The sequence below is a fragment of the Parasteatoda tepidariorum genome, chromosome X1 (genome assembly GCF_043381705.1).
Source record: "Parasteatoda tepidariorum isolate YZ-2023 chromosome X1, CAS_Ptep_4.0, whole genome shotgun sequence".
Lineage (NCBI taxonomy): Eukaryota > Metazoa > Arthropoda > Arachnida > Araneae > Theridiidae > Parasteatoda > Parasteatoda tepidariorum.
Genome location: NC_092214.1, coordinates 4614246 through 4640571, shown reverse-complemented (window position 1 = coordinate 4640571; position 26326 = coordinate 4614246). Strand labels below are relative to the sequence as shown.

Here is a 26326-nt window from a genome sequence, read left to right as displayed (position 1 = left end):
AACCCCAGCGAAATCTAAATTAATTTTAAAGTATGATTTTCACTTCACTTGACTGGCAATAACTCTAGCTGTAAAAGGAAAACTTTTTGTTTATTTATTTTCAGCAAGATAATTATGCGAATTTTGTTTATTTAAATTTGAAATGTTATGGCTCATATATTTATTCTTTCTAAATTAAAGAAGCATGGGTTTATTTGTCTGTGGACCTGTGTTCAGAATACGATGCGAAAGTTATTTATCGCACATTAAAATTTATCAAAACTCACCCCGAGTTCTGGTATCATGTCTAAAAGGTGAGATGAAACATTTAAGCCTATCATTAAATATTATCTACTTTTGAATGTTGCGTTTACTCATGCAGATTGTGATTTATACTCCAATCGTGTATCAGTTTCAGAAGCTATATGGCTGTCATACTAAATTTGCTTGACCGATTAGTTAGATCCTAATCGTATATGTTAATTTAAAATAAATATATATTTAAGTTTCTGCTGCAGTCTTTAATATTTGCAAGAGCTTCTTGTTTATTCTTATTATCATATGCTTTTAGATTCCTTATTTGATTACTCTTTGGATGTAAACTAATGTTGTTAATCTGGTCTGAAATTTGATCGATCTTCATCGCGCTCTTTATTTGTCTTTGTAGCATTTCATAAAACATTATGCATGTACGGATTTTAGAGAGTTGTTTCTAACATTTCTAATAAGTATCACAGTGTTTTAACGATTCCTTAGCTTATCAAAATATCTGTTTGCTAGGTAACTGAAACGAAAAGTATTCGATTTCCAGCTCGGCTCTAGATAATTAGCTAAACCGTTAAAACTCTTTTGCTTTTGAGTTTCAGATATTTATTTGAAATTTTTATTGTTGAAGGGAACGAAAGACATTGCAAAACAACATATTCATCAGCTCACACAGAAAATGCAAATTTAATTTAATTTACAGTTGAGTTTTTTGTTTTTACATAAGAATAAAATTGAATCTAATGGGGATATTTCCATATTAAGATACATCATGTCATCTACAATCGCCACGGAGTAAAATGGATTTTAAACTTGCAAATTGTTCACTGCCCGGAAGCTGCCAAGACTTGACGATTATTCCGCCGCAGATTACTGTGCAAAAATCTTCCAAATCTAATAAATTCTTCTTCATATTTGATCTTAAATTATTATAAATGTGTTTTAATGCTAAGAATAATCTTTCTACAGCTAGTTGGCTAAGAGGAAATGCTATTGCAATGTGGTAGGCCACTTGGATTTCTCCAAGATACAATAAAATTGCTGGAGCATGGGAAAATTTAGAGCATTCTTGATTCCAGCTCTCTGCTCTATTACGATATGTGTTAGTTGTATGGTAAACGTTGTTAAACATAATTGAAGTGTCAATGCATTAAAAGTTTTGATGATTTTATAAATTTTAGAATGAAGTGAACTATTGATGTTGAACTACCTATTGTTTACTATACTAGGTTCAATGGCATTTTAGTTAGGAAAGATAGTACAGTACCCCTGCCCTTTAAAACTCACTTATTTTCTGCATAAAATAATAATATAAACCACTTCTAAAGATTTTAAAAAAGATTGAATATATTTTTAATGCCTATATTTTTTCTCCTTTTTATAAAATATTCATTACATTTTGAAGTTAAACTTAAAGTAAACTAAAGTAATTATAAACTAAACTAAAGTAATTGGAAATAAACTCTATTAATTCTTATTTTAATCTATTTTTGCCAATTTGATAAAACTAACATTACACTTTAATTTTTCTCAATGAGTTTAAACAAAATTTTATGTTAATAATTGAATTTAAATTAAAGCATCAATACTCTATGTAAGTTTCTTTTAAGTTTTCTTTTTTAACTAGTTCCACTTTCTTTTCCCTCTATAAAATTGCAGACAGCAAAAGGCATCTATATTACAGTTTTGTGAAATTAAGCAACAAAAAGTGAGCTTTTTATAAATGTTAAAAAAATGATACTGAGTACTATAATAAAACATAGTACTTTGTTTCTCTTTGTAAATTGATTTCTTAATCCAAAATATATATTTAAATGCTGGACTGTGTGAGGCATTAATGTTACTTGGAATTCATAATAACGAAAAATCCAATCATTTATATGGATGTAAAATTCTCATAAGTGTATATGAACATAGAATAAAGTAAAATAATTGCAGTTTGTCTGACTGCAGTTCTCTGAGGATTAAAATTATTGTAATAGGCAACAGCCCAAGTGCAAATGATAGGAAATAAGTAATAGTCTGTTAAGAAATCAGTCTTTATTCTGTTATTGTATGATAATGTATTTTGATTCTGCTATTAAAATTCTAGTTAAATAAGATCCTTTTAAAACGTTACAAGTTAGAATGTGTTGTTTTCAGCCTATTACATTCTAATTCTACTGTTATAGATCAATTACATACCAATTGCACTGGTATAGACCACTTTAAATTAATAAAAGTTAAATTCAATTTCCTTTTGTTTGCACTTAATGCAGCACATGTTAAAATGATTTTAAACTGTTTGTTATTAACCTTCAACACACCTCAGTCAAACTGGCTAAATAACAATTGTCTTGCTCTGGTCTAAAGATTATTAAAATTGCCAATATTTTGTGGCAATGTTTCTAAAAATATATGCAACTTATTATTGTTTTAAGGTTCATGGTTGCTTCAGGTGTATAAATAATTTGATACAGTCTTATTTTGAGAATTTTTAATGCTTCACAATTAGAATTTCAAGAGAGGTTTTAAACATTCAGCTAATGTATAAGCTTGATAATTATTAGCAAGTAAATAAAAAAAATACATATAAAATAAAAATAAATAAAAGTATAAATAAAATACATATAAATAAAAGTACATATAAAATTTCAAGTGATCAATCAAGTATGTTCCGTAATCATTTTATCATTAAACTTCCTTTTTTTTGACAAATGTCAAAAACCCAAAGTTTTGGTGTAGAAAATCATAATAAAGAATAATAGAAAATCACAAGAGAAAAATCATTTATTTTAAATAATTATGACTAAAAATGTGTAAAATTGCAATTTATCTGTTAATTTGTTTAACTATTGAAAGTAAAAGTACAAAAAAGAAAAAAGAATCATCTTATTCAACTTAAGACAAAAACACTAAACAACCCTAAGAGAAGTAGCAGGAAGAAACACAAGTTCTTTATCAATTTCATTTTCTAAACCTTTATAGCACTATTTAAATGTTTCAATAAGTATACATACATATTCCTCTTCATCCTGAATTTTAACATAGGGCTTCTATCATACCTCTCCCTCACAAGCTATTTGTGGCCAGTTATTTTGCCTCTCTCTATGACTTTTCTATTGTTTCAATTCCCTTAGAATTGTCCTGGACCAAGTATTTTCAGCTGTTCCCTATTTCCTATTGCCCTGGGAGTTTTAATCAAAATTTTGTTTTACTTTAAATTTTGCAGGTTTACATAGTAGAATAAGACTAATCCATTTCCATTCACGTATTTTAATTTCCTGCTTAATCAGTTTCTGTTTAGCTTTTCTAAGAATTTATGTGTTACAAATTTTATGGAACCACTTGATATGTGAGCTTCTTTTTAAACTGTTGTTAATAAGTACTTGAAATTTTTTCATGTTATTTTCATTGCAGTGCCATGTCTCAGATCCATGTCGTAGGAAGATTTAACATTAGTATTGAAAATTCTATTCTAATTTTTAATAAGATTAATAGTTAGAATAAGTAATTTTTTTTATCTTAGAGGAAAATAAATCTGGACAGCCGATAACTGTTTAGAAATATTTTTTTTTTAAAAGTAAATTTTTTTTAGCTAAAAAATTTGAGTTTTCACTAGGCGACCAAATGTTCCCAAAACAAAACGATGTGTTTTGAGCGCTTTTACTCTCTCCCCCCCCCCTTAGATATCCAGCTGGGATCATCCCAGCAGTTTATAATAATATCAGGGACAAAGGTAGACAAAAAATAATAATAACTTCATTATTCCTAAATGGAGGAAAGAGCAAAAAATAACTTAAAATATTAAATTGTATATTATGTGTACAACTGAAGTTCTCGTTTCCCTTATCTGTCTAATATGGGAATCAGTCAACCTAAAATATGTTTATTTTGAAAATTTAAAATTGAAATATCTCTAAGAAATTTAGATTATATATGTAATAAATTTTAAAACCATTATTCCAATTTACCGTAATGCAATCTGAGTTTCCTGCTTATATCTTTGTTTTTAAAGCAAATCTGTGTATATTTATTTTTTTTAAATAAAAATCACACTGAGTATAGCAAATTTTAAATGCTATTTACACTGAATACCATTAAATTATAAATTAAAAATCACAATTTGCATTCATTGTATTTCATTCTATTGATAAAATTTCATTGAAAATGGTAAGTTCTACTTTTTCAGCTTCTCATAACTTATATGATTAAGGAACTATTAATGATATAAATATTTCGCACAGTGCTTATAATAAACTGTAACTAAATTATTTTTCTTGGGACGGAGAGAGAGTGAGTGTGCAATCCGCAAAACAGTTTTATATCCCTTCCCTATATTTTCTAATTCGCAGTGATTACTTAATTAAAATGAATTAGAAGTAAATTTTATGACAATTTGAATTATAAAAGAATCAATTTGCAAAATTGAGATTCAAGATTAAAACTTTTAAAGCTGTGTTTGGATGTAAGTAAAACTAAGTTGAATAATAATAATAATGAAAGCCAAGTTAACAATGCTAGTGTTATCTTAATGCGAGTAGTTTTGGGAATTCGCTATTTTATAGGAAATAATAAAGTTTCAAGCATTTAATTATTGAGAAAACAACTATAAAATTTTCCCATAAGTTAACATTGAAAGAAGCTTTGGGGATTTTTGAGGAACAACTAATCTTGAGACAAATTCTCTGTGCATTTTTTATTTATTATTTCTTTTATATGTTTTTTAATTTTCATGAAGAAATAATAACTTTTTGGTTGATTTAAATCTTTAAATACCTAAAATGCTATAAAATTATATATTTAAGGTGCTTTCTTTTATTGAAATAAAAAATGCATAGTATGTTAAAAAAAAAAGGTAAGGAGGTTGCATTTGTCTGTGTGAAAGGGTAGGCTCACAATCACCCCTGAAACCAACAGATTTTGTGAATTCTTATAACTATTCTTTTTTAAGAAATTGTTCTTAAATTATTTATCTGGAACTAATTAATTTATATTTTTAAAATTTGGGTTTCTGTACAATAAAAATTCTACTGACTTATCTTTTATTTGATTAAGAATCCACAATTATTTCGCCTTTTCTATTTGAATATTTATTTTGTTTTCTAAAACTTGTTAGCACGAAGTTTATCAAAATAATTTTGAATCGCCTTATAGATTATTATGCTGTGAATCTCTAAAATGGGGATGTAAATATATGAGTATATATTCTTTAAATAGGTACAGAATTGTTTAAAGTTAAATCTAGTTTATCTAACCATTTATCAATGATGAAATCAAAATATATTGCATTATTTAATATAAATATAGGTTTAAAATTTCTACATCCACTCTAACCTTGTTTTGATATAAATATTTAGTCTTATTTCTGTATATTCTTAAGAGAAAAGTAATGTGTTTGAAATTGAAGGTTTTCAATAACTCAGAGTTATTGAAAGTTGTAGTTGTCCTGATATTCATGATTAAAAATATTTAGTATTGATTTTTTAGCTTTTCGTCCAGATATTCCTGATTTTTGTGTATGTTTAGAACATTTCATTTTCAACAAATACAAATGCGGATTTTAAAATAATTGATTTGAAGAATCGAAAGATTTCGATTTTTGATTCAACCTCATTTTATTTTGACTTATAATGTTTGTAAAAGTTGTAAAATTCGAATGTTTAATCTTAGGGACTGTTCACTAATTTTATATCTGATTAAGCATTAACCTTACTAATAAGATTTATTGTTTTAAACATTTTGAGAATTCTGTCATTTTATGAAGAAAAAAAAAGTTAACAATTTTAGATTACCTAGTTTTTAAGTGAATATACCCATATATTATATTCAACAAATGTAGTAACAAATCTTGTAGCTTTGTAGTTTCACAGTTATTTATTTAGTTCTTTTATCTCATTTTAAAAATAATCAATTTCCATTATCAAAGTCATTAATCATTTATCCAAAAATTATCAATAATCAATTAGCAAAGAAGTTTTAAATCGTGAATTGGGAGATTATCCACTAAATTACTTTTATACAAAAATGCTAAGTAGCATATTCTTTGATACATAATATAAGTAGCATATTGCTTGATAAAAATAAGTCTTGTACTTAACTACAAATTTTTATTAAGTATTAATGTAAGAGAATGTTAACCAATTGATATTGCCTATTTTTTACAACAGTACTTTAAAAACTTTCGATACATTGATCTAAAACTATTATGAGTTGTTCAGTGTTACACTAATAAATTATGCAATTTTTATGTTTAAAAAATAGAACAAATTGTAGTTTTTTATTAGTTTGATGTGGTATAGCTCTGATTTTTACTTTTGCCTACTAAGAGGTTTGATGTCTTAGATGCATAAAAACTCATCTAAATTATTTATAATATTTTTTTTTAGTGAGCTGAAAAAATTAAGTGAAGAGAGTTTGACTAGGCAACCTGAAGAAGTATTTGATATTATATGTAAATTGGGAGAAGGGTAAGATTTTTTTTTTAAATATACATGTTTCCTTTAAATTATGAAAAATTATTTTAACATTATCCTAATGTTTCCTACAATCTTCTCTTAATGTTTTTAGGAGTTATGGAAGTGTATACAAAGCACTCCACAAAGAATCTGGACAGGTTCTTGCCATTAAACAAGTTCCGGTTGATACAGATCTTCAGGAGATAATTAAGGAAATTTCTATAATGCAACAGTGTGATAGCCCTTATGTAGTTAAATATTATGGAAGTTATTTTAAAGGAACTGACTTATGGGTAAGAGATTTTACAGTTGAATGTTGTACTTTAATTAAACTAATTAATTGTGTGAAGCAGTTTTTGAGAGTTCTTTTCTGGGCAGGCTTGGTTTTTGATATGGGAAGCATCAAAAACTGGTAAAATACTTCAGAAACCTAGCATGGAATTATAATGCATTAGAGTATATTTAAAAGATTAAATTAGTATATAAATATAAACTAAAAATATATCTAAATAAAGAAAGAAGAAGTTATAGTTTACAGTAGAAGGAAAGAAACGTTCTCTTTCATATTTTTTTTTATTATCTTATTTTAATTTCTTTTTATGGATATAGACTTTATAAAATCTGAAATATAGCACAATTTTATTATAGTGTGCTTATTATTGAAATTGTTTTGTTGTGATAATTATTTGCAAGGTTATTTATTATTTTAAGAATGGATTAACTTATCTGCAAAATTCTTTTGGAAAAACCAGTAGGCATTAAAAAGGAGGTATAATGTTTAATATAATAAATTAAAGAATTTAGACTTCTAATAATTGAAAATTTAAATTTAAAGTTTCGTATTTCCTTTTCTTTTTATTAAAGGTAATGGTGGCATTCCTAATTATAATATTTCTTAATATTCAAATGTCTAATATAAAAGTGCCAATAACTCTAGCTGTCTGTAAGAAAGATATTTTGCGACTCCAAATAGAATAAAATGTAGAAAATGAGCTCTGCTTGGAGATGGGCATTTGGAAGACTTTTCCAGATTTTCTTGTGAAGGACTTTCTTTTCATGTCTAAAATAAAAATGTTAATTGTGACATACATTTTTAATAAGCTTTGAATTTGTGAAAAAATACATTAAACTTAGAATTAATTAAATTTTATCAATATATTTTGTTTTCTTTAGAAATCATTAGTCTAATTAACCTAATGCTTAGAAAAAGTTATAAATAGTTTTTTTTTTTTTTTTGGTTAAATATTCAATCAATAATTTTAGAATGATTTCTTGTCATAACATATTCGAATATAATATGTAATAAAATAGTGGCAATTTACAAGTATAATGTCTTGAAGTTCTCAGTTCTATTTTAAATTTCATTCTTCAAGAATTATTAGAGAAATGAAATGACTCTAAGCATTTTTTTTGGAAAACACTGCCTATGTATAACATATCCATTGACAAAAATTTTTGTTCTTAAGTATTTATTAACAGAACTAAAGAAAATATTTTATCATCAGTAGTATAGTGCAGCCTTCAAGAGAACATCTCCGTCTCGCATTGTGGCGGGTACTAAGGTTACAAGGAAAATACACTTCGAATAGGGGTGTGGGGTGAATACCTAGTTTTGTTTTAATCTTGGCATAAGTCAGTCTTAGTAAACCCATTTACACCTTCGTTTCTCCATTTCACCCCTATTAGAGTTGTGCTCTTGCTTGTTACATAGTAGCTTGTTACATTCTCCTCAAAGCCGCACTATACCGGATCAATCATTAATGTTTTACAACATTATTTAACATTATGTTGCAATTTTATGTTTCAGGACAAATCAAATTTCATTTATATGTACTTAAAATGAACTAAACTTATAAAAAATACACTTTAAACTTTGTTAAAGTTGAAGGTTCTACAATTAGGCATTAAATGGCTGGTATTTTATCAAAGGATAGCACTCTGACATATATTATAAAGTATATTTCAATGTAGACTCAAAATTTCTCAGAACTATTTGGAAAGTTTAAACTGTTATGTTTAAATTCAGAGATGAGGTTGCTAAGTGTCTCTTTACTTATGGCAAAAGTAAAGTATTCTTATATTTATATATAAATATATTATACTACGTGATTTGATTTGTGGTAAGAAAGAGGAGACAAATCTTTACAGTTTTTGTAAACTTTCTAAAGCAACTTTATTATTTATTATTTTTTACACATCTATATTTTTTCATTGAAATTTGTATGTTTGTTTTGATTTTGAATGATATATACAGTAATTTGGATGCTGCGGTGTGCAAAGAGTGTGGCAAAGAGAGTAACAGCCTCAGGCATTCATTCTTACCTCTTAGGGCATCAAAACTATAAATCTATTATCTTTATTAAGAAATTAGGTAAATTTTTTGTGGTTATATGCTTGCTACATAAATTTTTTTTATAAAATATAAACTATGATTTTCAAATAATGAGGTTCTAGGTCATTAAAGTTGAAATTTGTTTTACTTATAATAAAAACTTAAGGATGTGTCATTGGAAATGATAAACTTTTTAAAATCGAAACATTTTTGCTTGAATTGACATAAAAATGGGTTTAAATATGGATTTATAATATGGGTTTTGGTTTATATGAATATCTATTATTTTTTAAATATTAGATATTCTATATCTTTCTAATATTTTTAAAAAACAAAATAGGCTCCTTTTTTGTCCCCTTCAAATGATTATTCTACTCTTTTCAGAGGCATCTAATTGGAGAGTTAGCTGCAGGCATTCAAACATCTCTGCATATTACTGTTTGGATACATACTTTTTTAATAATCTTGTTTTAAAAAAAAGGTTGTTTTTGTACCTATAAGTCCCATGTAATGGAGCAATTGTAAATATTCCTTAAGACTTGTTAATCTTTAATTGCTTATTAAAAAGAAAACAGGTAAAATCGAATTTGAAAAAATTTTAGCTTAAAATACAGTCTTGAGTGAATAATCTTGAAAATATTTATAATATTTAACGTTGAAGCCTAATAAATACATTAACTCCAATACTCCCATTTTATTAAGAGATTTTTCTTGAATATTTTAAATGCTAAGCAAATATTACTCTTTGATATTTTCTTTTTGATGTAATAAAGTTGTTTGATAGTGATTTGGTTACAACAATGTATATATATAAACAATCAAAACAAATCTGTACGATCTGATAATATAGTGGTGAAGTTTTTAAGTGATGGCAAAGTTTAACTTTTCTAACCTTAGTTGTTATTACAATCTGCAGCTTCTGCTTTGGTAAATATGTAAACAATGTATCAGGGTTCCTACAGTTCTTGGAAAACTTAAATAGTGGTAATGAAAATAAGACAAAATTCAAACATTTATTAAATATGTGACCAACACTTCTTTATTTTGTAAGGAAAATATAACTGTATGAGAAATGTGCTTCACCAGATCTCCAAATGTTAAAGTGGTATCTGAAAACTGTGATACATTTTCTGCATAAAAGGAAATTCTGGCTAGCATTAATGCAATTTTACTATCACTAAAAGACTCAGTTATTCTTGTTATGTCCACAGTAGCCCCACATTTATGCGTTCACTTTAGCCCTGTGGAATTATTAGTTAACTCATTATTGGTTAATTAAAAAATGGCAAGTAAATTTTTTTATTAAAATATGTAATAATCATATTCATTTGTAATATTATAACTCCTATTGGTGAAAATAATGAATAAAAATAGTCTTAAATGGCAAAAACAAATTAAGGATTTACTTTTTCTTCTCTAAAGATCTTGTTTTTTAATACACTGTTTACCAATTGATTTCTCATGTAACTACATAGGGAAGTGTATCACAGTTTTGTCAATCTGCCAAAATTTACATACAAATTTCAAGTAATAATAACAGAATCTTCTATTTATCTGAACTAGCCTGATTTCCCCTAAATATACTTGTATATTTCTAGCCATAAAAAAATACAGATATCAAAATGAAATAGAAATTAAATTTTTTTTGTTCATGTTGTTTTTTTTTTTATCTTCTTTATACTAATTTTTTTTAGTATATTAAAAAAAATTAATTAGTTTTGCAACAATTTCAAATAAAAAGGGCCATAGAATTCAGATTTTTTTTTGTGTGCATATTGCTGTTTATTTTTTATACTACAGTACAGAACCCGTTATCCGGAAATCAGAAAACTGGAAAACCAAAAAACCGGAACAAAATTCGATAAGTTTTCCCGCCATTTAAAAAAAAAAAATTTTTTTCCTCATAAGATTTTAGGATTTTTCTTTCTTTTTTAGAAGATGTTTACCATACCATCATTTTAGAAATAATCATTACTGTATTACTTCATCGTTTTTTCTTCTTTTTAAGATTATTTCCAAATTTTTTTTTTTAGTTGGGTTTAACAATAAAAAAACGGCTTTTTGTAGCGATTCAGAAAACCCGAAAAATCAGTTATCCGGAATAGCGATGGTCCCGATCGTTCTGGATAATCGGTTCCCTACTGTATAAGATATTAATTTTCTTCATATTACAGAAATATTTAATTTCAAATTATTGTATTCTTGTTTTTCTCCTTACAGATAGTGATGGAATATTGTGGTGGAGGATCTGTTTCAGATATCATGAGATTGCGAAAGAAAACAGTAAGCGTAAAATATTTCATATTTTATCTTAAATTTAAATAATAAAATCAATTGCATTTTTACTGTCTAAAAAATTCTGTATTGTTTGGATTATAGTTTTTTTGTTTTAAAGTTTTTAAATTGCAGTTAAAAAAAACTAAGTCTAATTCTTTTCAACTTTTCTTATGACAATACTTCCCAAATTAGTATCAAAATATTATACCATCTAGTAATATTTTATGTTTAAAGTAAATAATTAATCTCATGTAAAACTTTTCAAAAATTATTATGTTGTAGGAACTCTTATTTTATATTTAAAACCTATAATTTATAGAAGATTCTATTTAATTATTTATTATTTATTATTTTTTTTTGGCTTTTGAAAGCTTACCATCAACGGATATTTATTTTAGTAATCTTTATGGACTAGGAATTTTGCTATTTTTACTTGGTTTTTCTTATAAGAATAATTACAAAAATTTGATTTGTTAAACTACAGAAGCATCCACATATTGTACAAAAGTGACTGAAATATCTTATCTACTCGATATAATTTGTCGTTTCAATATTTCTGGGACTACTGAAAATATTATTAATAAAGAAAAACTTGATTATTTACATTATTTTAGAATGACTATATAAAGGAAATCAGGACCATATACATTTTTACTGTTTTTATAGTATAAAATCAAATCTTGTATGATTTGGTTTAGTTGTTTCAAAATTTGAAATGATTTCTTTGTACAGTTTATTTTAAATGATTTTAATCCAAATAACAATTTAATAATCATAATATCATCAATATGGTGAAATCAGGTGTCACTCCCAATTTCTTTCTAAATTTTTAGTTGCATTCAAAATTAGTGAACTGATTAAAAAAAAATTTAACTAAATAGTAATTTAAAAAATAAAAAAATATTAAATGTTCAGATTGGCTTTTAGTGAGAAACTATTCTAATTGAGAGTAAAATAAGTAATGGTATTTTGGAACAACTAACAAAATTTCAGATTACTCACTCAAAGTGAAATTACTGACTATGTTTATGAGAAATGTATTTTATTCCATTTTTATTTTATTTTATTTTATATTTCTCTCAAAAACGTGTTTCTGAAATGTTGCCAGGCAAAGTTCTGCTTTTCTTAACTGCTGTATCATTTGGCCTTATACTCAATGAAAAAATGTTTGATCATTAAGTATAAATATTCTTTATTTGTTTTTATTATTTAAATTTTTTGATTGGGTTATTCCTACTTCATAGAATATCTTTGTGTGTAATTCAATCTCATGTGAGAGATCTCATATAGTCCCATCAAATGAGAACGATGTACTATTTATTATTATAAAATTGTTTTTAATATTGTTACTCCTGTCGAATTCTTTGTCAAGACTACACAACAACATGGTGACATTATCGTAGAACCTTACAGAATTCTTTTAGAAATATTTTTCACTTTAGAAACAAAAAAAAAATAAATAAATAAATAAATAAAAATGTATTTCTTATCTGCGGAAGTTTTTGAAAGATAAATGATCCTATCTTGATCAATGATCCTATCTTGGCAAGATCCTATCTTTCTTCGATCAATTTTTCAGCAGTTATTGCTAATGATTTCCACAAAGCTCTTGAAATAACATATTTTTAATACCATATTATTTATTGCAGCAAGTGAATCTCTACACAAAACATGCATTTTAGTAACCCCTTTCTGAAGAGTCTGATTCATATGGTTTTGTCATTGAACTTTTTTCAGTATTTACTGTCACAGATTTCATCTAGTTTAAATTTTTTAATGTGATGATGATTTACAAAATGTGAAAAAGGAAATAATTAGTGTGTTTTTTTCCTGTCAAAATGGAAGAATATCGCCCCTAATATCAGAATATGTATTCTTTTATTTGTAGATTTAAAAAAAATTCTTAAATCTACAATGAAAAAAATTAAATACGATTTTAGTCTATGCATAAAGGCTTTTTTTTTTGTAAACACAAATAGCTTCATTTACTTAAAATTAGTAGCATATATATTTGTTACTATTAAGAATGTCTTTCAGATAGGTATTATTAAATGTTAGAAAGAATTATCACAGGAAGCTTCAAACAATTCTGTCACTGGGGAGAAATATATAAAAAACTACTGAAAAACAGGCTATAATAAACAAATCAACAATTTCCCTTAAAAATTTTGAGTTATTTTATATAGTTTTTCTGTAACAGCAATTTATCCTTAAGGTTTTTAATTTTGTTTTAGCTTCTTGAAGAAGAAATAGCTACTATTCTTTGTGACACTCTTAAAGGGCTAGAATATTTGCATTATAGACGAAAAATACACAGAGATATCAAAGCTGGTAACATCCTCTTAAATACCGAAGGCCATGCAAAACTTGCAGATTTTGGAGTTGCTGGACAATTAACTGTAAGTTTTTAATTTTCTTCAAAATATTAAGTATTTTCTAATCTTTATTTTTTGGCTCTGTTTTGTTTCTCTTGTTTTAATTTAATAGAATGAAGTTTATCTGTAATTGAACTATACAAGAATTGATCTTTGTGATAAGCTATTATTTAAAGATCATTGCATTTTCTTTGAGGGGAGGAAAGTAAACAAAAATGGTAACTATGAATTTAATTTTTTGTGTGAAAAAGATGTTATGTGTATTCTTAAGTATCGAACTAGAAGTCTTTCTGTTTAAGAATATAGTAGAGAGTTCCAATATAAAAAAATTAACTTTTTATTGAAAATCCTTTTGATTCAAATAGAAACAAACATATAGCTCACTAGTCAGCATTATTAAATAAAATTTAACAATAATTCAATTGGGAAAGAAAGCAACATTTCTAGCTTGACCATTCATCACAGCTGTTGTGTCTTTTAATTCTTGCAGTTGTGGTTTCACAGTTAGTTCATTTATGTAATTTGGAGTTGAAAGTTTTATTTGTTAAAGTGTGAGGATTTTTCTCTCTGTGTCTTGGAATAACTTATTTTTTATTTTTTAGCTTTAAAAATTTTTAGGTCAAGAATGGGCGGGAAAGGGACAGATTCTTTGTTTTTTCTGTACGCGGGAAAAAACCGGTGGTTTTTGATAGGCTGCTGTCAATCATATGCAAAGGAGCTGCATGCTGATTTCATTTTCACTTTGATTTACGAGGGAGAAATGCATTACATATGTTTTTTAGTGAACAGGAGGTAGAAGGGTAATAAAAAAATGCATCACTTTACTTTAATAAAGTAAAAAATTGAAATGGAAACAGAGATTGAGTATATTACAAAAACGGCTAACATACATCTATTTTTTATTCAATAACTAAGCAGGAACATTGTTAGTTGACAGTATAAACCTTTTATCCTGTTTATAAAAAACCAGAAAAACTTTGCTCATTTTCCGTGCCATTTTGAACTAGAACTACTGAGCTGAACTCCTTGAAGCTGAGTAGATGGAAAATTGGGGGAATTCTCTTTCTCCCATTCAATCAAATGTAAAAGAGCAGCAGGCTTAGATAGAATGAAATTGAATCCAAAATTTTAATTAAAAAACTTTCTGCTAGCAAATTATTGACTCTTGTAACTAGTTCCAACTCTTTTGTCGCCACTTAATTTTGACAAAATTTATTTAAAAATCACACAATTTATTAAAAGTTTTTAATTTATACTTTATAAAGTGTTTAAATAGTTTTTAAAAGAAGCTGAACTCTGGAATAGATGTGTTTTAACTAAACCGTGATTTAACAAGACGCGCCAAGAGCTTATGCTTAAAATCGTGTGATATCACCTAAAATAGATAATATACATAACAGTGAATTTACTAACTGAGTGAGGAAAAACACCACTTTCTGACTGGTAGAAAAACCAACTGCTGCGTATCCAATTCTGGTTGCCTGAAAGTCAAATGGAATAATGAAATTGCAAGGAAAATGTAGGTGTGCAAAGCAAAGAAAGAAATTCTCCTCAAACCAGTGTCTGCCAAATTGATTGTGGGGTAAAATGAAAAAAATTTGGCCGTTGTTTTTATTATTATTTATGTATTTTTTTATTTTTGAAATTGTAATCAGCATATTGTACGCGAAGCGAGATGAAAAAATAATTTCGTTTTGATTTATGAAGGGGAAATCTAATCAAACAGAATATGGTTGGGAAATTATAAGAAAAATACATCAATATGCTTTTTTTTTCTAATATAATAAAGTAAAAAGAATGAAGTAAAAATACACAATTTTTAATTTAAATATAAAAACAGCTAAAATATGGCTATTGTTTCAATTTAATATTAAAGTAGAAATATAATAGTTACACTGCATTGAATATTTTTTAGAGATCCAGAAAACTGGGAAATTTAAACATCTGGGTAATTTGTTCACTGCTCTACAATATCTGTGTTCTTTGCCTGCAATATTGCACAGAAAATGAGCGTCTGAAACACAAAAATGTCTTAGCTTGTGGCTTTTGGATTGGCTCTTTATTTTAAAGCAATGTTAAAAGAAATTTTTTCTGTGTGGATTTGTTTTCTGTATTGATGAAGTAGTAAAAGGCACAAGAAGAGCGAATGGAGCTGATAGACAGGTATTGGCACGAGGAATCAAATGAAGTTAATATGAGGTGTTTGAACTTTCATTTCTCTTGTGCGTGCTACTGCCTTAGATTTGTTTGAAAAGTTCTATGAGGGATCATCCGAGCTGGTTCTAAAAAAAATTGTTACAGATATGCATGGATAGTTCAAAAGTTAAAATAAAATTCTGGGAACATTTATATCATGAACTTAAAGAAACCAACAGTTTTAATTTATTAAGCTTAGGGACTTGCAAACTGCATGTCAGATACAGAACTTTTTGTAGAGCGAATGAATCTACTAACTGGTGACTAAATAATCTGTTTCAGGCTATGTCTAGACTATTTAAGGACAGTCCTGTTCATTGGGTTGATTATAAAGCAATTACAGGCTGTATTCTTTTTCCTTTAAAATTTTGTCAAGTGAGATCCATGGAAAATGTTTAAGTCGCTGAAAGAAGCTTAGAAGTATTCCCCCATGTTAAAGAATATTTTGAACTTCAGTGAAAGATTTGCTATCAACTTTTACTGTTGGTGTTATTGAAGAAGCTTGTGGTGTTATACTTATAATGACAAAAGTACCTTTTTTTTAAAAATCTATTTCAACAATAGTTTATCCTTTTTTAAAGAGTTTCCAAAGTTCTATGCCAATGATGCCCTTGATGTTTCTGTTTTTATTGTTAATTTTGACCCCCTTTTTTTTAGCAGGATACATTTTTTGTTGATAATTACTTGACCACTAACACCAAGAATACAAAGTATTAAAATGCCTAATTGTATGGCATAGTGTATTTTTAGAATGTGTTATTCGTTTAAATACTTTATAAAATTCTTCCTTTTCCCATCAGCATGACAGGTTTGTACAGGCCAGAGTGATCCTAATAAGTCGTTTCCATTTGGCACGCTTGGACGCTAAATTTCTCCATCTGTTGATGCCCATAGTTATGGTTCTTAAGATACTTTTGCTCAGAACCAATGCAGAAAAAAAATATCTGTAACATTTATATGTTTAACTAAAATTGTATGAATTTTTTTTTATAAATGTTGCAGAAAAAAATAATAATAAAAAATAAATGTTGCAGAAATTGTATAAAAAAAAATTTTAATAAAATAAAAATAATAAAAATAAAATGAAAAATAATAAAATAAAAAAAAAATAAATGTTGCCTGAATAAAATAAAAAAATAAATGTTGCAGAAATTGTATAAATGTTGCAGAGAAAAAATTTCTGTAACATTTATATGTTTAACTAAAATTTTATAAATTTTTTTTCTGGAAAACCAGGAAAAATAATCAGAATTTTAATTAATTTTCTTGGAATTTTAATTTTAGAATAATCTGATACCTGTTCGACCTTTCTTCAAAATGACCGTTTATATGTCTTTTAAAATAATTTACATGTAGAAGACAAAATTCTTTTATGTTTGATTTTTTAATTTATTAATAATTTTACACTACTTTTACTACCACTAGGAAAAATACTTTTTAAGATCATGGAAGTTTCATAGTTGTTGGTAGGTGTGAACTTGTGTTCAAGAGAAACAAAAATATTTTGTTGCTGTTTATAATTTTATAAGAATATGTTGTAATGATTACTAAAATATGTAATCAAGTATGTACTAAGTTTCGCAAACTGTGATTGATATTTTCCTGTTATTAATGATGTAATAATAGTTTAAAATTTTTAACGATTTATTTTTTATTTTCAGGACACCATGGCTAAGCGAAATACTGTTATTGGAACTCCATTTTGGATGGCACCTGAAGTTATTCAAGAAATCGGGTATGATTGTGTGGCAGATATATGGAGCCTTGGAATAACAGCATTAGAAATGGCAGAAGGAAAGCCTCCATATGGAGATATTCATCCAATGAGGGTATGATAAAAATCATTCTATGAACAAAAGGGTGCATTCAAATTTAAGTTTATTGTCATTTGTACAAATTATTACCTATGTGTTTACTTGCTGAAAACTGTTGCTACATATCTGGAATTATTACTGTTATTAACCATGTCAAATATACAATTTTGCAATGATACACTGCCCTGTGACATGTGTTTGTTCCTTAAGAATTGTGCTAACCATTTTATTACTTGCCTCTCTATTTCTCTATCACTATCATTTTATTCTAAGAGATGAGAATAGGACCAAAAAAAATATTAGAAACTAATTTAGGCCTGATAAATTGTAATTGGTATAATTGAAATTATTCTCATTGGTTGTGGTGTGGAAGTCTGGAGAGAGGTGTATCATGGGAACAGACTCAGTTCAAGTTGTCTCACCTGGGTCAAAATTACGTGGCATTTCTACCTTGGCCATTAAAAGATTGAGCTCTGAAAATGGGGCTAAATGCTTGGCCATGAATGTGTGATTTTGAACTTTTTACTTTTGAAAAAAGTATGTAGGTAGTTTTTGTTAACATAGTCTTAGGTTTGTTTTACTTCTATTTGACAGGCTATATTCATGATTCCTGCTAAGCCTCCTCCAAGTTTTCGGGATCCTGATCAGTGGTCTTCAGAGTTTATTGATTTTGTATCTAGATGCTTAGTAAAAAGTCCTGATGAAAGAGCTACAGCTACGGAACTTCTGCAGGTATCTAAAAGCATGCTTTAATGATCTTTGATAACTTGAAAGCAGTTGTAGTAATAAGACCTCAATATTTAGTATTTAAAATATTTATTAAAGAGGAAGACCATCATAGTGTCTTTTTATATACAGACTGTTAAAATATTTGGAAACTGTCAAATATCTTAAATGCAAAGCAAAATTAAAATAGATGCTTTCAATATTTTTTAAAATTTAAGATGGATACTAAACTTGATCTTCAACCGCACCCCCTAAAGAATCTTAAATTACAATTTTAGAATTTTTTGAAATAAGAATTATTGCAGATTCAGATTCCCCAGAAAAAAGTACAACTTTTTAGTTTTTGTTCCTATTTAAAATTTCAAAATATTGCTCCCATCCCTCACCCAGAGAATAAAGGTGATAGATCTAGCATCATTGAAAATTTAATAGATTTATTTTCCTTTTTTCAATCTGATGCATATTTCTCAATATACAGTGAACTCTCACTTATGCACTAGTGTAAGGGGCCAAGGGAAAAAAGCGCATAAGTGAAAAACTTCAAAATTCTAAAACGCAACGTAAATTGCAGTGACAATATGAATAAATATTTTTCTAAAGATAAAATGTTAATATTTATACTGTTTTGGTATTTACTATAATTATACAAAGAAAAAATTTAACATACCTTAAGGCAATTTATTTTCTTACAAAATAATCTTAATACATGTTTGTATTTGTTTTTGATGACATATTTCGAAAACAGTTTTTTTTCAGTTCATATAAATGTGATAAGGGGGAGTTTCAGAAGCAAAATTAAATTGTAAATAGTCACGAATAGTGTCTAAAGCTTCTAATACTGCTGTGTGATTTGGAGGAACTTTATCATCCTCGTCAGAGTCATTCACCACATTCTCATCGTCCACAAGTTCTAGTTAGATATAAATGAACAGTTCTTCACAAACAATTTGAGTTATATGGGAGGGGGTGAAACATCACATGATAAATTTCTAAGAAAAGCACTTGACGTCATAATATGCTACACAATAAGTTGAACCTTCTCATATTTACTCATGATGTCCATCTGACTGCAAGTAAGTGATTGCGGTCTCTTTCATCTTTCGTATTCCAGGTGTCTTCTTTTTCTAGAAAATAGCATGGGAGTAAAAGTAACCTCTGGACAAGAGGAATGGTCATTTTATAAAAGAAGAATGGGTTTTCATTGTTGTTGGTGCAACAGATAATACACACTATTCAAAATTCTAGAAAGAATGTCTTTCCAGAAACAGCAATAATGAAAAGGTCACAGGGGGAAGAAAATTCAATGAGATATAACAACATATTTTTCTTTTTATCTGTAACAAGGATTGCTTATTTGCTTAATTTTTAATTTAAAAATTTTTTTTTGGAAAAGGAAAAAAATATTTAAAGGATAAAAAAATTTAAATGCTAGCCTAGAATTTCGGCGCATAATTGAAAAATGTATTTTTAGAGTGACTTATAAACGAAGGATGTTTACCATTATTTTCATACCCTATGTACTGGGACCTGTAAAAATCATCGTATAAATGAAAAAGGTGCATAAAAGAAGTGGTGCATAAGTGAGAGGTCACTGTATTTGTCCATTTCTATTATTTTTTTGCATCCTGTGTACAGGAGAATCTATGTAGGCCTACCATTGCCACTGCTTTTAAACACTCAATTTTAATTGCTTTGGAGAAGTAGACCCGTTAAGATAATTTCACCTCAATTGTGTATTTATAACCACCGAGACTGAATATATTCATTTTATTTTTTATAGCTTTAAAAAGTTATTACAAATTGAAAGTTTTTAGTAATATCAGTAAATAAATATATTTGTTAAGTCTTAAAATTATAATTGATTAAGAAACAAGTTATATACAGGATGTCCATTATAAGCCTTACATTTCACTACTTTCAATTAAATTCATTAAAAAGGTATCTTGGTATTGTATAACAAAGTGACTGAACCCTGTTCTATTTATTCAATTGCCATACAGAGATTTTTAATGACTAAGTTTAAAACATGGATTTCTATTTTGTAGACAAAATGAGACATTAGTAAGAACATAACAGTAAAAATGTGTTAACATTCATAACTAGTGTGAAAATGGACTGAAGTTACCTTCAGTTCAGCATAACGATATATTTATTTACTGTCTTTTGAAATCTTATATTGTTTCGAAAATTATTATTGAGCAGAAAATTCATTTGCTGCAGTCTATCATGCTATGAGATTTATGAAAGTAGGAAGAATATTATTTATCAGCTTTCTAAACAGCCAAGAATGAAGGTATTGAAATTCTTTGCTTAGTATAAGAATTTAAGAACAAGTAAAATTATTTATACAAGTTGAATTATTTTTTTATTAAATAACACGCGTTTTGATCCTAGCATACCTTCATGATTTTTTACTTAGAAAATTTGCTAATGAGGTTATTTTCAAAATTTCTTTAATTAGCAATATAAAGTTAATATATATCAAGTAGAACTAATTATACTTTTTTTGGTTTGTAGTTTGTCCTTTTTAAAAGTAGTCTGATGCATGTATACTGTACCAAAAATTTCTGGATTTTTTTAGTCCATTAAGAGGTCTGTAATTTGCTTATTAACATAATGCAGCATTAAATAAGATGAAATACAATGAAAATGTTGTAAATGAATTCTACATATTTTATTATTTATGAATTTTGCTTATTTAATAATCTTTGCCAGATTTTTTTTGGAACATATATTTTATACATTAAAAAGTTTATTTTTTTCAGCATGAATACATAAAAAATGCAAAACCTGTCACAATATTGCAACAAATGATTGCTGAAGCAAAAGAGATTCAAGAAAGTGAAACTTATCGTAGAGATAGGACCAATAACTTGGACTTTGTAAGTTTTTAATATCATTATGTGTATATTGTTCAAAACACCTATCTTTTTAAATCATCCTAGAGGAAGTTATTCCTTTTTTTCAAATTTCTCATGTTTTATCTGATTAAAATTTTCTTTTCCTAATTCAAATATTAAGTTTTGAACAATCTATTATTTTACATTACTATGCTATTGATCATCATGAAATTTTCCTTACAATACTGAAATTTATAATTAACTGTAGATTACTTATTTTAAGTGGTAGATATATTGGTAGATACATGGGTTATGAGGATACTAAAAAAAATTTAGGAAACTCACTCTTGATTGTGGTTACATGATTCAATATATATAGAAAAATATAAGTTATTATGATGCACAAATTTCAAATTGTGCATTTGAATAATAACTTTTTTTCGTGCTCTATTCCTGATTATTCCTTTGCAAATTCCAGATTTTGCGTTACCTTTTTTGAAAGAAAATCCTACTTAGTATGTTTTTCGAACAAATAAAAATCAACTTTTTTTGCAAAGCTCCTACAAACTCTTTTTAAGTTTATTTATTCTTTTTCTTTCTCTTTTTTTTAAAAAAAGAGAGAGAGACTTGTTTATTAGCTGTTTGAAGCTGTTATGACATTCTTTCTATTCCAACTTATTATTCTTTAGTCTGTGAGAGAGGACTTGCCCTTTGAGTCAAATTCAAAGGCATGGTGGGATGGGCAAAGCACAGGCTGGGTGATTAAAGGAAATATGAGAATGATCTTGAACTGTATATTTTGTGAGTGGAATTTTTTCTATCAAACCTTTGAATGATGGAATAATCCAGTCAGCTTAAGAACGTTACTCTAAACAACTGGTTAGGTAATGATTACTTTGCCTTGATTTCAGTAAGCTGTAAAATGCTTCTAAAAGAAAAAGAAATATTCTGAAAGTAAAGAATTTGATTTCTACAGCATTGAATAGTGAAGACTGAAATGCATTACAAATAGGTTTAATTAAGCAGGCTTCTCTGTATCTAATGGGAACATCCCTTCAGAATAAAATTGTGTGATTGAAGATTTTCTGAAGTTGATAATGCATATATTGTTTACAACACATATCGCATTACATTTCAAAATATCTGAATTAATGGCTGCTCCCAATGATAGTGATGAAAATGATGAAGATGAGTAAAATATATCAGAGGATATATCCACAACTTATCAAGAGTTTCGAAGCATAAAACTCTGAAACAATATTTATTTGCTAATGTAAACCGAAAAATAAATTTGTTAATTTGCAAACAATTGTAAGTATTGAGGGGCATATTCTTGAAATTGTTTCAAAACAAAAAATAAGTAAAGATTATGCATTTTTTCTAATAGTTAATCTAAGTGACAATCTGAAAAATATGCTCATATCTTTTGACCCTGATTTTCTGTATATCAAAAGAAAAAATCATAAATGCTGCAATATTTTTCCAGATAATGAAAAAACTTATAAGGTTCAATAATTGGTTTCATATTAAATAATTAATTTTTCTCATTTCCTGAGGATTAACTGCTTTAATGTTGTACAAAAAATAGTATATACGCTGTAGGCTGATTCGAAAATCCAGCTTTTTTTGAACTGCAGAACATCAGTTTGCGTTAAGCCGGGAAATGATTGCAGTTTTCAAAAGGACCGATTGTTCAAATAACCTAGGACAGCTTCTTTTATGGTGCTACTATATGCTTTGGCTTGCTGAACAATGTTATTTCAATCGTTCCTGTTCTTAGCATTAGATTTTCAGTTGATAATTTTCATTACTGTTACATCATATAACTATCTCTTTTTGTGTCTTCCTTTGGGTCTTGTGTTCATTGGTTTCCATTTCTAGATTTTTCTCAGCCCATATATTCATTGATTCTTTCTGTATGGCACAGACATGCTAAGCATTAAATTATTTTCATCTTTATTTGTTAAAGTCCAAGCTGCATTACCATGAATTATTATAAGCTTTTAACTGTTTTACATATTTAGAATTAATATCTTTACGAACAAGTTTGTTCTTGAATAAGTTATTCTTAAGTAATAGCTTATTTTTCCTTTTTGTATCCTTGAAATAATTTCTTCTGAAGTATTATTATCAATTATTACTGAGCCCTTGTTAGAGAAACTAGAAATGCTTTCAAATTTAAATTTACCTTAAGCTCATGTAAATTTGAATTGTTAGTCTTTGCTCGTTCTATATACTTTTTTTGTACTTATTTATAATTCTACCAACTTCTTTTTATACCCGCTTTAAAGCTGTTGAAATTGCAATATCTTCAGCAAAAGCATAGAGTTGTAAATTTTTAGCTCTACTGTTACATGCTTTCACTGATGGAACCAAAACTATAGCATGCCCATTTTGTCTTCATTGTAGTTCTCGTTTCTACGTTTTGCGTTATTCGTAGAAAAGTGGAGTGTTACGCTCCATGAAAACATAAAACACTGACGGCATCTGTTCCAAGTAAATTAACTCTGATTGATGAATTGTTTCAATTCTAGTCGTAACCCATCTGCTTGGTTAAATGAAATATGGGGTTGTGCTGACAAGAATGAATTAACTAACTGTTCTGAGTATATGTAGGCTTTCTTTCCGAACACACACTATTCATGTTTTAATGCAAATCTTTTCGTGCAATGTAGTTAAAAGTTGTAATGTAAATATTTGTTTTGTATGTTATATAGGATGATGATGAAGTTGATTCTCACACTATGGTAGAATTTGTGGCAGACTCTGGCACTTTAGTTCCAAGCAACTGTGAATCAGATGAAAATAATACAATGATTGCCCACAGTGACACCAACACTTTAGTTGCTAACAGCGACATAGAGTCTGATCTAGGCACTTTGGTTATTAATAGTGATGGAGAAGATGATGATTCTACAATGAAACGTAAATTTATTATATTTTAATCTAAAAAGAAACTCTTTAAGTTTTTACCCAGTATAAAGATACTTAAACTTTTAGATAATTTAATTTTTTTTCTTCTTTTTTATAAATTTAGTTCTTTGTTTATATAAAAATGTGTTTCCCCCCTTAAGGTCATGATACTGCTCCAGGTGAAAAGAAAGAAAACTACCGCCCATATTTTTTAGATCATTTTGATAAAAAGGAAAGAGAACAACTGCATAGAAATGAAGCTAGTGTAAATAATAGTCAGGAATTTTTGCCTCATTCTGGAACTCCTCACCCTAATCATTTTCAACAAAATGATGTCAAATCAAACACATCAAGCAACAATTCTCTAACTCCAGAAAAGAGGTTTTCCATTCAACTTCAACGCCAACTGAATCAGATTAGTAATGTTGGTCCATCAGCTGCTCTTCACGAGGCTACCAAGTTTCAACGTTCTTTTACTGAGGGCGATTTTGATTTTGTAAGTATTTGTTTTTTATTGCATGAAATATTTATCATCCTTCTGATCTTGTTTATAAGAGATTTCTATTATAGCTATTTATTTAAAAAGCGTATTAAGAAAACTATACAGCAGACTAGTAATTAGATAAAATGTTGGATTAGTGGGAAGATTTCTCATCACCCAAAACTGTCTGTGGGAAACAATGCATAATGTGAAGAAGTAATGAAAAACATTACATTTTGATCATAGAAGGTGAGTTTGATGAAAGATCAGTCACAATTACCACCGATGTCTCACATGCTGTTTTAACAAATAGAACTTCTCTCATTGTGAGTGAATATTGCATATAACAACTACTAGTGAGGTGAGAGAGTTTTTTAAATGTGATTTATGAATATTTGTTTTAGCTTTTATTATAAATGTTTGTTCAATAACAGCAAATTTATTTTTGAAAAAAACTGTGTGTGAAAGGCATATTTGCTCTGCGTTTATGTTTGTGATTTTTCAATTCAATTCTACTTTTAAGGAGATTTATAACATACATCATTATTTAATTGCATTTATTTTAACAATTTTAGTTGAAGGTCCTTAGCTATGATGAGCTTAGTCAACGCATGGCTAACTTAGACTCAGAGATGGAACGAGAAATTGAAGAATTGAGGAGGCGCTATCAAGCAAAGAGACAACCAATTCTAGATGCCATGGATGCAAAGAAAAAAAGACAGCAAAACTTCTGACAGTTTAATTTTTTTCATTTAAAATCTTTCAGCCCCTCTTATTGTGGCATTTGCATGATTTTATGGCTGTGTATTCAGCCTTTGCCTTGTGATGGGATTGTGATATACAAAATACAAGCCTGCCTATGGAACCTAAAACTCTTTGGAATGACTGTTCTGTTTGAGATGTGAATGCACACTGTATGTCATTCAGTTATATTGAATCTTTGGTCATTTAAGACTGAAATACATTTTGTCGTTTTCCCTATTGCTTTATGATTTCCTAGGTTTTTTTTTAACCAAACATATTGCAATAAATGCCATGTATGTTTTTGAGTCTAAATCTTACCCAGTGGAATAACATGTACATTAATATATTGCCTAACATTCTCAGTCAAATCATGATGTGTATAGCTATGTGTTGTCATTGTACAAAGTTATTATAAGGTGCTCATCACTAGTCACTTAAGATGATCTATTGCTGTAGTTCCTACAGGAACCAAGTGCCAGCTTGTAGATTTCGAAACAAGAGTGAATTGTTCCTGCAACTATCTTTAAAAATATTTACCTGATAATTGTTAAATGGAAATCATTATCATTTTGTTTCTTTTCTTAAGGTTTACTTCACCTCATAAAGTATTACTCTAAAGGTAGTTACAAATTTAGCTTATTTTCTTTGAATGATTGGTACAGTTTACGATTAGAATTTTGTGTGTAACTGAGATTTGGTTCAAGTTTTTCCCTCCCAGTTTGTAAAACTATTAGAGCAAACTGTGTACTCTTTATTACTCTTTACTATTTATGTACTCTTTATTTTTAAAATATTAACACAATAGTGTTAGTTTTAAAGGTCTGATACTGAATTTACTCTAAGACTAGCATAGTTTCACTTCTCAATACATGCCATAATGGTAATGTGAATGTTTGACTGTATTAAACTCTTATTTAAATAGACTTTTACTTTTATCTAGTCAGTATA

At 27.7% G+C, this 26326-nt stretch overlaps 1 protein-coding gene across 1 annotated transcript; it reads left to right on the top strand.

Annotated features, from left to right (window-relative positions):
* On the top strand, positions 1–25699 carry LOC107450509 (serine/threonine-protein kinase 3). The gene is made up of 11 exons (XM_016066326.3): positions 1–293; positions 6612–6692; positions 6793–6973; positions 11233–11295; positions 13524–13688; positions 17522–17689; positions 18269–18406; positions 21166–21282; positions 23958–24165; positions 24315–24649; positions 25210–25699. Exons 1-11 carry the CDS (start codon positions 283–285, stop codon positions 25366–25368), a joined length of 1626 nt encoding a protein of 541 aa, XP_015921812.1. The 5' UTR covers positions 1–282; the 3' UTR covers positions 25369–25699.
* The last annotated feature ends 627 nt before the right edge of the window (positions 25700–26326 follow it).

Coding starts and splice junctions, on each gene's coding strand:
- LOC107450509 (XM_016066326.3), top strand. Junction 6,693..6,792: donor ATATGTAAATTGGGAGAAGG/GTAAGATTTTTT, acceptor TAATGTTTTTAG/GAGTTATGGAAGTGTATACA. Junction 6,974..11,232: donor TTAAAGGAACTGACTTATGG/GTAAGAGATTTT, acceptor TTCTCCTTACAG/ATAGTGATGGAATATTGTGG.